The following is a 12283-nucleotide window of genomic DNA, read 5'->3' as shown; positions in this document are numbered from 1 at the left end:
TACAAAACATTTCTGAAACAACTTACAGAAGACATAAATGAATGGACAAACATCCTGTGTTTATGGTTTGTAAACTTAATATTGTTAAAATGTCAGTACCCAAAACAATCTACAAATTCAATGTAACCCCTATCAAAGTTCCAATGACTTCTTTTTTGCAGAAATAGCAAAACCCATCCTAAAGTACATATGCAATCTTAAGGGACCTGAATAGCCAAAACAATCTTTTTCAAAGAACAAAACTTAGAAGGCTCACACGTCCTGATTTCAAAACTAACTACAAATTTGTAGTAATCAAAGCAATGTGATATTAACATGAAAGGCATATAGACTAATAGAATAGAATAGGTAGCCCAGAAATAAACCCTCACACATATGGTCAAATCATTTTTTTGTTGAGGGTGGAAAATGGGTAAAGGACAATCTTTTCAGGAAATAGTGCTTGGGAAAGTAGGATATCCACATACAAAAGAGAGAATATGGACCCTTACATAGCACCATATACAGAAAATAACTCAAAATTTTTTAAGGACCTGAGTGTAAGACCCAAAACAATAAGGCTGTTAGAAAAAAGCATAGGGCAGAAGCTTCACAACATTGGTTTTGTAATGATTTCTTAGCTGTGACTCCCTAAGGTGCAGTTGACCGAAGAAAAAATGGACAAATTGGACTTCATGAAAAAAGAAAAAAATTTGCATCAAAAGACACCATCCACAGAGTAAAAAGAGACAACTCACAGAATGGGAGGAAATATTTGCAAATCATATATCTGATAAGGGATTAATATCTGAATATATAGAGAACTTCTAAAACTCAACAACAACAAAATCCTGATTCAAAAATGAGCAAAACTGTCTTTCTTTATATTTATTTGAGGTCTTTTCCTAATTATTCTAGTGATATAGATGAAGAGTAAAATTTCTTTAGTACAGTTTAATAGCAGATTAGACTTCAAAATCTTTATATGAAGTTTTTTTTTGAGTTTTTTTTAAAGCAATGAGCATATTCTACTTTTATTAAAATGATAATGGAAAATATTTTTAAAACATGTAATGACATAAAGGTAAATTTAAAATAATGTCCTCATAACTAAACTTACTTTGTGCTTTTATTAATTTTGATTTTAGGCTTGTGTGGACGTCAGAGCCAGTTCAGTGTTTTGGCAACAGATGGAATTTGCAGAAAGCCTCCATGGTCTTCCCAAGTTGCCAGAATGGTTATCTACACACCCTTCTCATGGAAATCGAGCTGAGCACTTGGATAGACTCATACCTCAGGTAAGCTAACACTGCGTAAGGCGAGACATTATTTTTATTGTATCATTTATTTTTAATACTTTACTTCTTGTGCTTAGAAAAAGAGCACTAGAAAAGAAATCGTTTGTATTAGTTTGCTTCCTGCTAATTCTGCTAAAAACATAGAATAAATAATCACCTATTTTGATTACCATCAGTTTTCAAAGGATTTGACTGAAAAGTAAAATCCTGCTAGTCCGCAAGTCTTAGTGAATAAATTGGTGTGTATAGTTGACTTTTCTTTTCTTTTTTTTTTACATCTTTATTGGAGTATATTCCTTTACAATGGTGTGTTAGTTTCTACTTTTTTTTTTTTTTTGCGGTACACGGGCCTCTCACTGTTGCGGCCTCTCCCGTTGCGGAGCACAGGCTCCAGACGTGCAGGCTCAGCGGCCATGGCTCACGGGCCCAGCTGATCCATGGCATGTGTGATCTTCCCAGACCGGGACACAACTTCCAGCAGGCGGACTCTCAACCGCTGTGCCACCAGGGAAGCCCTAGTTTCTGCTTTATAACAAAGTGAAACAGTTATACATACACATATGTTCCCATATCTCTTCCTTCTTGCGTCTCCCTCCCTCCCACCCTCCCTATCCCACCCCTCCAGGCGGTCACAAAGCACCGAGCTGATCTCCCTGTGCTATGCGGCTGCTTCCCACTAGCTATCTACCTTATGTTTGGTAGTGTATATATGTCCATGCCACTCTCTCACTTTGTCACAGCTTACCCTTCCCCCTCCCTATATCCTCAAGTCCATTCTCTAGTAGGTGTGTGTCTTTATTCCCATCTTACCCCTAGGTTCTTCATGACCATTTTTTTTTCCTTAGATTCCATATATACGTGTTAGCATACGGTATTTGTTTTTCTCTTTCTGACTTACTTCACTCTGTATAACAGACTCTAGGTCCATCCACCTCACTATAAACAACTCAATTTCGTTTCTTTTCATGGCTGAGTAATATTCCATTATATATATGTGCCACATCTTCTTTATCCATTCATCCGGTGATGGACACTTAGGTTGTTTCCATCTCCTGGCTATTGTAAATAGAGCTGCAATGAATATTTTCGTTTATGACTCTTTTTGAATTATGGTTTTCTCAGGATATATGCCCAATAGTGGGATTGCTGGGTCACATGGTAGTTCTATTTGTAGTTTTTTAAGGAACCTCCATACTGATTTCCATAGTGGCTGTATCAATTTACATTCCCAACAGCAGTGCAAGAGTGTTCCCTTTTCTCCACACCCTCTCCAGCATTTATTGTTTCTAGATTTTTTCATGATGGCCCTTCTGACTGGTAAGAGATGATACCTCATTGTAGTTTTGATTTACATTTCTCTAATGATTAATGATGTTGTGCATTCTTTCATGTGTTTGTTGGCAATCTGTATATCTTCTTTGGAGAAATGTCTGTTTAGGTCTTCGGCCCATTTTTGGATTGGGTTGTTTGTTTTTTTGTTATTCAGCTGCATGAGCTGCTTGTAAATTTTGGAGATTAATCCTTTGTCAGTTGCTTCATTTGAAAATATTTTCTCCCATTCTGAGGGTTGTCTTTTGGTCTTGTTTATGGTTTTCTTTGCTGTGCAAAAGCTTGAAGCTTCATTAGGTCCCATTTGTTTATTTTTATTTTTATTTCCATTTCTCTAGGAGGTGGGTCAAAAAGGATCTTGCTGTGATTTATGTCATAGAGTGTTCTGCCTATGTTTTCCTCCAAGAGTTTGATTGTTTCTGGCCTTACATTTAGAACTTTAATCCATTTTGAGCTTATTTTTGTGTATGGTGTTAGGGAGTGGTCTAATCTCATACTTTTACATGTACCTGTTCAGTTTTCCCAGCACCACTTATTGAAGAGGCTGTCTTCTCCACTGTATATTCTTGCCTCCTTTATCAAAGATAAGGTGACCATATGTGCGTGGGTTTATCTCTGGGCTTTCTATCCTGTTCCATTGATCTATATTTCTGTTTTTGTGCTAGTATCATACTGTCTTGATCACTGTAGCTTTGTAGTAGAGTCTGAAGTCAGGGAGCCTGATTCCTCCAGCTCCGTGTTTCTTTCTCAAGATTGCTTTGGCTATTCGGGGTCTTTTGTGTTTCCATACAAATTGTGAAATTTTATGTGCTAGTTCTGTGAAAAATGCCAGTGGTAGTTTGATAGGGATTGCATTGAATCTGTAGATTGCTTTGGGTAGTAGAGTCATTCTCACAATGTTGATTCTTCCAATCCAAGAACATGGTATATCTCTCCATTATTTGTATCATCTTTGATTTCTTTCATCAGTGTCTTATAATTTTCTGCATACAGGTCTTTTGTCTCCTTAGGTAGGTTTATTCCTAGATATTTTATTCTTTTTGTTGCAATGGTAAATGGAGTGTTTTCTTAATTTCATTTTCAGATTTTTTATCATTAGTGTATAGGAATGCCAGAGATTTCTGTGCATTAATTTTGTATCCTGCTACTTTACCAAATTCATTGATTAGCTCTAATAGTTTTCTGGTAGCATCTTTGGGATTCTCTATGTATAGTATCATGTCATCTGCAAACAGTGACAGCTTTACTTCTTCTTTTCCGATTTGGATTCCTTTTATTTCTTTTTCTTCTCTGATTTCTGTGGCTGAAACTTCCAAAACTATGTTGAATAAGAGTGGTGAGAGTGGGCAACCTTGTCTTGTTCCGGATCCGAGTGGAAATCGTTTCAGTTTTTCACCATTGAGGACGATGTTGGCTGTGGGTTTGTCATATATGGCCTGCCTACTTTCTGCAGGGTTTTTATGATAAATAGGTGTTGAATTTTGTCGAAAGGTTTCTCTGCATCTATTGAGATGATCATAGGGTTTTTCTCCTTCAATTTGTTAATATGGTGTATCACGTTGATTGATTTGCATATATTGAAGAATCCTTGTATTCCTGGAATAAACCCCACTTGATCATAGTGTATGATCCTTTTAATGTGCTGTTGGATTCTGTTTGCAAGTATTTTGTTGAGGATTTTCGCATCTATGTTCATCAGTGATATTGTCCTGTAGTTTTCTTTCTTTGTGACATCTTTGTCTTGTTTTGGTATCAGGGTGATGATGGCCTTGTAGAATGAGCTTGGGAGCGAGTGTTCCTCCCTCTGCTATATTTTGGAAGAGTTTGAGAAGTATAGGTGCTAACTCTTCTCTAAATTTTTGATAGAATTCGCCTGTGAAGCCATCTGGTCCTGGGCTTTTGTTTGTTGGAAGATTTTTAATCACAGTCTCAATTTCAGTGCTTGTGATTGGTCTGTTCATATTTTCTATTTCTTCCTGATTCAGTCTTGGCAGGTCGTGCATTTCTAAGAATTTGTCCATTTCTTCCAGGTTGTCCATTTTTATTGGTATAGAGTTGCTTGTAGTAATCTCTCATGATCTTTTGTATTTCTGCAGTGTCAGTTGTCACTTCTCCTTCTTCATTTCTATTTCTATTGATTTGAGTCTTCTCCCTTTTTTTCTTGATGAGTCTGGCTAATAATGGATTGTTAATTTTGTTTATCTTCTCAAAGAACCAGCTTTTAGTTTGATTGATCTTTGCTATCGTTTCCTTCATTTCTTTTTCATTTATTTCTGATCTGATCTTTATGATTTCTTTCCTTCTGCTAACTTTGGTGGTTTTTTTGGTCTTCTTTCTCTAATAGCTTTAGGTGCAATGTTAGGTTGTTTATTTGAGATATTTCCTGTTTCTTAAGGTAGGATTGTATTGCTATAAACTTCCTTCTTATAACTGCTTTTGCTGCATCCCATAGGTTTTGGGTCATCGTGTCTCCATTTTCATTTGTTTCTAGGTATTTTTTGATTTCCTCTTTGATTTCTATAGTGATCACTTCGTTACTAAGTAGTGTATTGTTTAGCCTCCATGTCTTTGTATTTTTTACAGATCTTTTCCTGTAATTGATATCTAGTCTCATAGCGTTGTGGTCGGAAAAGATACTTGATACAATTTCGATTTTCTTAAATTTACCAAGGCTTGATTTGTGACCCAAGATATGATCTATCCTGGAGAATGTCCCATGAGCACTTGAGAAAAATGTGTATTCTGTTGTTTTTGGATGGAATGTCCTATAAATATCAATTAAGTCCATCTTGTTTAGTGTATCATTTAAAGCTTGTGTTTCCTTATTTATTTTCATTTTGGATGATCTGTCCATTGGTGAAAGTGGGGTGTTAAAGTCCCCTACTATGAATGTGTTACTGTCGATTTCCCCTTTTATGGCTGTTAGTATTTGCCTTATGTATTGAGGTGCTCCTGTGTTGGGTGCGTAAATATTTACAATTGTTATATCTTCTTCTTGGATTGATCCCTTAATCATTATGTAGTGTCCTTCTTTGTCTTTTGTAATAGTCTTTATTTTAAAGTCTATTTTGTCTGATATGAGAATTGCTACTCCAGCTTTCTTCTGATTTCCATTTGCATGGAATATCATTTTCCATCCCCTCACTTTCAGTCTGTATGTGTCTCTAGGTCTGAAGTGGGTCTCTTGTAGACAGTATATTTATGGGTCTTGTTTTTGTATCCATTCAGTCAATCTGTGTCTTTTGGTGGGAGCATTTAATCCATTTACATTTAAGGTAATTATCGATAATGTATGTTCCTATTCCCATTTTCTTAATTGTTTTGGGTTTGTTATTGTAGGTCTTTTCCTTCTCTTGTGTTTCTTGCCTAGAGAAGTTCCTTTAGCATTTGTTTTAAAGCTGGTTTGGTGGTGCTGAACTCTGTCAGCTTTTGTTTGTCTGTAAGGGTTTTAATTTCTCCATCAAATCTGAATGAGATCCTTGCTGGGTAGAGTAATCTTGGGTGTAGGTTCTTCTCCTTCATCACTTTAAATATGTCCTGCCAGTCCCTTCGGGCTTGCAGAGTTTCTGCTGAAAGATAAGCTGTTAACCTTATCGGGATTCCCTTGTGTGTTATTTCTTGTTTTTCCCTTGCTGCTTTTAGTATGTTTTCTTTGTATTTAATTTTTGATAGTTTGATTAATATGTGACCTGGTGTGTTTCTCCTTGGATTTATCCTGTATGGGACTCTCTGTGCTTCCTGGACTTGAGTAACTATTTCCTTTCCCATATTAGGGAAGTTTTCAACTGTAATCTCTTCAAATATTTTCTCAGTCCCTTTCTTTTTCTCTTCTTCTTCTGGGACCCCTATAACTTGAATGTTGGTGCGTTTTATGTTGTCCCAGAGGTCTCTGAGACTGTCCTCAGTTCTTTTCATTCTTTTTTCTTTATTCTGCTCTGCAGTAGTTATTTCCACTATTTTATCTTCCAGGTCACTTATCCGTTCTTCTGTCTCAGTTGTTCTGCTATTGATCCCTTCTAGAGTATTTTTAATTTCATTTATTGTGTTGTTCATCATTGCTTCTTTCCTCTTTAGTTCTTCTAGGTCCTTGTTAAATGTTTCTTGCATTTGTCTATTCTATTTCCAAGATTTTGGATCATCTTTACTATCATTATTCTGAATTCTTTTTCATTTAGACTGTCTATTTCCTCTACATTTGTTAGGTTTGTTGGGTTTTTATCTTGCTCCTTCATCTGCTGTGTGTTTTTCTGTCTTCTCATTTTGCTTATCTTACTGTGTTTGGGGTCTCCTTTTTGCAGGCTGCAGGTTTGTAGTTCCCATTGTTTTTGGTGTCTGTCCCCAGTGGCTAAAGTTGGGTCAGTGGGTTGTGTAGGCTTCCTGGTGGAGGGGACTAGTGCCTGTGTTCTGGTGGATGAGGCTGGATTTTGTCTTTCTGGTGGGCAGGCCCACCTCTGGTGGTTGTTTTGTGGTGTCTGTGGCCTTATTATGATTTTAGGCAGCCTCTCTGCTAATGGGTGGGGTTGTGTTCCTGTCTTACCAGTTGTTTGGAATAGGGTGTCCAGCACTGTAGCTTGCTGGTCGTTGAGTGAAGCTGGGTGTTGGTGTTGAGATGGAGATCTCTGGGAGATTTTCACCATTTGATATTATGTGCAGCTGGGAGGTCTCTTGTGGACCAGTGTCCTGAGGTTGGCTCTCTCACCTCAGAAGCACAGCACTGACTCCTGGCTGCAGCACCAAGAGCAATTCATCCACATGGCTCAGAAGAAAAGGGAGAAAAAGAAGAAAGGAAGGAAGAAAGAAAGAAAGAAAGGAAGGAAGGAAGGAAGGGAGGGAGGAAGGGAGGAAGGAAGAGATAGAGGAAGGGAGGGAGGGAGGCAAGAAGAGAGAAAGAAAGAGGAAGGAAGGAGGAAAGAAAGAAAGAAAAAGGAAGGAAGGAAGGAGGAAAGAAAGAAAGAAAGAAGAAAGAAAAAGGAAGGAGGGAAGAAAGAAGAAGGAAGGAAGAGAAAGAAAGAAAGAAAAAGAAAGGAAGGAAGGAAGAAAGAAAGAGGATAAAATAAAATAAAAGAAGGTTATAAAAATAAAAAATAATTATTAAGAAAAAAAAATTTTTAAGACAAAAAGAAAACGAAACAAAAAAAATGGACGGACAGAACTCTAGGACAAATGGTAAAAGCAAAGCTCTACAGACAAAATCTCACACAGAAGCATACACATACACACTCACAAAAAGAGGAAAAGGGGAAAAAATAATATATCTTGCTCTCAAAGTCCACCTCACCTCCTCAGTTTGGGATGATTCTTTGCCTATTCAGGTATTCCACCGATGCAGGGTACATCAAGCTGATTGTGGAGATTTAATCCGCTGCTCCTGAGGCTGCTGGGAGAGATTTCCCTTTCTCTTCTTTGTTCTCACAGCTCCCGGGGTTCTCCTTTGGATTTGGCTCCGCCTCTGGGTGCAGGTTGCCAGAGGGCGTCTGTTCTTCGCTCAGATAGGAGGGCGTTAAAGGAGCAGCTGATTCGGGGGCTCTGGCTCACTCAGGCCGGGGGGAGGGAGGGGTATGGATGCAGGGCGAGCCTGTGGCTGCAGAGGCCAGCATGACGTTGCACGAGCCTGAGGCGTGCCGTGCATTCTCCCGGGGAACTTGTCCCTGGATCACGGGACCCTGGCAGTGGCGGGCTGCACAGGCTCCCGGGAGGGGAGGGGTGGATAGTGACCTGTGCTCGCACACAGGCTTCTTGGTGGCGGCAGCAGCAGCCTTAGCGTCTCATGCCCGTCTCTGGGGTCCGTGCTGATAGCCGCGGCTCGTGCCCGTCTCTGGAGCTCCTTTAAGCAGCGCTCTTAATCCCCTCTCCTCTCACACCAGGAGACAAAGAGGGAAGAAAAAGTCTCTTGCCTTTTCGGCAGGTCCAGACTTTTCCCCGGACTCCCTCCCGGCTAGCCGTGGTGCACTAACCCCCTGCAGGCTGTGTTCTCTCCGCCAACCCCAGTCCTCTCCCTGCGCTCCGACCAAAGCCCGAGCCTCAGCTCCCAGCCCCGCCCGCCCCAACAGGTGAGCAGACAAGCCTCTCGGGCTAGTGAGTGCCAGTCGGCACCGATCCTCTGTGCGGGAATCTCTCCGCTTTGCCCCCAACACCCCTGTTGCTGTGCTCTCCGCCACGGCTCTGAAGCTTCCCCCTCCGCCACCAGCAGTCTTCGCCCGCGAAGGGGCTTCCTAGTGTGCGGAAACCTTTCCTCCTTCACAGCTCCCTCCCACTGGTGCAGGTCCCGTCCCTATCCTTTTGTCTCTGTTTATTCTTTTTCCTTTTGCCCTACCCAGGTACGTGGGGGGTTTCTTGCCTTTTGGGAGGTCTGAGGTCTTCTGCCGGCGTGCAGTAGGTGTTCTGTAGGAGCTGTTCCACGTGTAGATGTATTTCTGGTGTATCTGTGGGGAGGCAGGTGATCTCCGCGTCTTACTCTTCCGCCATCTTCCCCCTCACCCCTAGTTGACTTTTCTTGATGGTGAAGCTTTACTCTTTTTAGGTTCATACTTTTTAATTTTAAAAAATTTGGTGAAAGTCTAAAACTCAAGGTGTATTTTTCATCATACTGATCATGATCTTTTCTTAGTGATTTAAGCTTATCATTAAACACACCAGTTAATGAGTTGTACAAAAATTTTGGGTCAACTGGGTCTTAATTCCAGTAGTGACACTGGAATTTGTTTTCTTAGGGAAAAAAAAATCCTTCATTATTAGTTTGCTTTCTGGTTATTTCTTTTAAGATAGAATCAAGCATGTGCCGTGTGCTCTTCTTTTTCTCTTTTATTTTTGTAGAATTCATTAATGCATCAAGCTGAAGCAGCTTTCTCCCAACTAGTATTCACTATCTTCTAAAAACCTTTTGATTTAACATCAGTCGGAATGTTTTCTGTGCTTTCCACATAGGTACAAAATGAATGTCAGACATCTTTAAGCCAGGCTACATGCTCCCTTCTGTCTCACTGGCATTAAATTTGCTGGTTGGTTATAAAAGCAGAATATTCTTTACCAATTTAAGAATTGGTTTTGGGCTTATTTGCTAAAGGATAACAGAACACATACAGATGTATTATAAAATTATCTTTAAATATGTCTTCAAATTCAGATGAACAAACATTGACTACCTATTATAGGAAAGATACAAAAGAAATAATACGTGGTCTTGATATTTGCAGATGCTAAGGTAAGTACAAAATGATTCTTAATATATTAAAGAATATGAATTATCTTAAGAAAAGTAGAAATACAGTGGTATACATTTTGAAGGAAGAATAGCCTGCATCTCATTTGGGATAAGAAATTACCATAAGGTACATTAATTCATTCATGAATATTTATTCATGTCCATTGCTAATCTACCATTCTGTGTTCTGTTGCTGGGAAATGAGCAAGGAGCAAAACAGTCTCTGTTTTCTTGGAGCTAACTTTCTAGTTAGGTAATGCAAACAATAAACAAACAAACAGACATACATACAGTATGTCAAGCAGCGATAAGCACATTGCAGAAAAACAAAGCAGGTTAAAGGTAGGAGAGAAGACTGGGAAGCAGAGAATGTGTACTAGTCATTGTTCGTTTGTCAAGGAAGACCTCACTAAGCAGAATCTGGAAAGAAGCAGGGGAGCAAGTCCTGTGGGTATGTGGAAGGAGAATCTTTTAGGCTGAGGAAGCAGCAAATCACAGGACCTGAAGTGAAAGTATGCTTGGTGTGTTCAGGGAATAGCAAGGAAGACATTGGGGCTGAATGTAGTAAGGGAGGGGAGAATGATTGAGGTGTACGGGGGCCAGGTGGTAAAGGGTCGTCTAAACCATTGTAAGAACTTGACTCTTATTTCAAGTGATATGGGAAGCTAAGAGAGGGTTTTGAGCAGAGGAGGGACTTGATCTGACTCAAGTGTTTTATAGTGATAGCTGGAGCTCCTGTGTGGGCTGTAGTGGGGCAAGGATGGAATCAGGAAGACTATTTAATAGGCTCTTGAAATAATCCTGGTAAGAGATTATGGAGGCAGAAGAGAGGGAGAGAAGTGGTCAGATTTTGGATTTATTTTGAAAGGAATGATGACAAGATTTGTTGATACTTTGAGCATACTTTGTGCCTTTTATGAACACTGGGGACAGCCAGACATATCTTCTTGAGACCTATCCTAAATATATTTCATTTATACTCTTAATTTGAAGAAAAAATATGTGAGAAAGAAACAGCAGTGAAATTTACTTGATATAATGTGTAGTAATTATTCATCTTAAAAGACAACATAGGACTGGGACAATACATGTTTCATTAGTAACTGGTTTGTATTGAAGAGCACTGACTCTGAGAGTCTTCTTAGTGCCATCCAACACCCGGGGACCTCATACTACCCTGGGAGGCTTAACCTATCTCTAAAGCCGTAATAACCACATGGTTTTCTCTTAGAATTTCCTTTCTTTTTTATTTTTGCTTAGTGAAATTCTAAAAATATATGGTTCGCTTAAAATGGATAATAAGTTCTACCCAACTTTTATCTGATGCCTGTCCTCAATTCCAGGTTTTCATTTCATTATCAGATAATGAAGGATCTTTAAAGAAGTAATAAATGTGCTTTGAAAAGTCTTTAAAATAATAATGAATTGATTAGTGAGTATGAAGAAAAATGGTTGGAGAAACTGATATGTTATTTGGAAGCCAATGGCAAAGAAAAAAACTGAGAGATATTTTTCTTCTAAAAATAAACTATGCTAGTTCAGAAACTTAATTTGAAAAACTCATATAATTTCTTGTATTTTCCCCCCAAGTGATAAAATCCAATTTGAAAGTAATAAAGCTCTACTACAATATTGGGAATAATTCAGTGGTTGAAGTGAAACTGATAGTTAAGGCGTGAGTATATTGTTAATTAGAACACATAGTCATAATTCAGAGACTGAAATTCCCTACTATCATAGGTCTAATTTCTGTAATGGAAGAAAGTGATTCCTCAGGCAATATATAGAATTATGTGAGTCTGTATACTACTAAAGACTTCCTATTTTGGGTTAGATTTTATTTAAGGTTTTTTCCTACTTAAGTGAGGACAATGTTATATTCTACCTAAAGCTCATGTCCTTTGACATTCCTGACAGTATGCCTGAAGTAATGTATACCTCTAAGGCAGTTGGGAATCTAGCACCATAGTACAGAGGTGTCTAGGCCAGAGATGACGATTTCAAAGTCACCAAAAAAAGGTGATAGTTGAAGCAGTGAGAGTGAGTTCACTTAGGAAATAAGCAAAGAAAATAATCCTAGACTGTTAGCAGTATGAGGTGGATTCCACATTTAATTGGTAAGAGGAAGACAGAGCCTGTAGTAGATGAGGTCCATAGGAGGAGAAAAGATCAAGAAAATTAGGAAAGATTCTTTGGTCCTCTGAGAATACAAATCTTGGTAACTTTGATTTTTTTTTTAATTTAACTTATTAAAGATTGCATATTTTTATTTTTTTAATGTTCTCCTTGAATATCATCACAGAAGTGTATTATTTCTTACCGTACCATATCAACATTTAAGATGTTTTAAATCTGTATTTTATGCATTCAACAAATATTTATTGATTACTTGTTATGTGCCAGATTGTAGGAATTGTAGGTTCAGTGACAAAATAGACAAAAAACCCTGCCTTAAGGAAGCTTATTCTGTAGTAAA

General features: G+C 38.6%; 1 protein-coding gene across 3 annotated transcripts in view; it reads left to right on the top strand.

Annotated features, from left to right (window-relative positions):
* The window catches only part of OMA1 (OMA1 zinc metallopeptidase), a 74016-nt gene that overhangs the window by 45607 nt on the left and 16126 nt on the right, over positions 1–12283 (top strand). For all 3 annotated transcript variants that reach the window (XM_060005489.1, XM_060005470.1, XM_060005480.1), the window contains exon 8: positions 1128–1277. In XM_060005489.1, the coding sequence (XP_059861472.1) occupies positions 1128–1277 (150 nt within the window). The remainder of the gene's footprint in view (positions 1–1127; positions 1278–12283) is intronic.

This window comes from Delphinus delphis, chromosome 1, assembly GCF_949987515.2.
Source record: "Delphinus delphis chromosome 1, mDelDel1.2, whole genome shotgun sequence".
Lineage (NCBI taxonomy): Eukaryota > Metazoa > Chordata > Mammalia > Artiodactyla > Delphinidae > Delphinus > Delphinus delphis.
The sequence above is the reverse complement of the archived record's forward strand: the minus strand, read 5'-3'. Positions and strand labels throughout refer to the sequence as shown.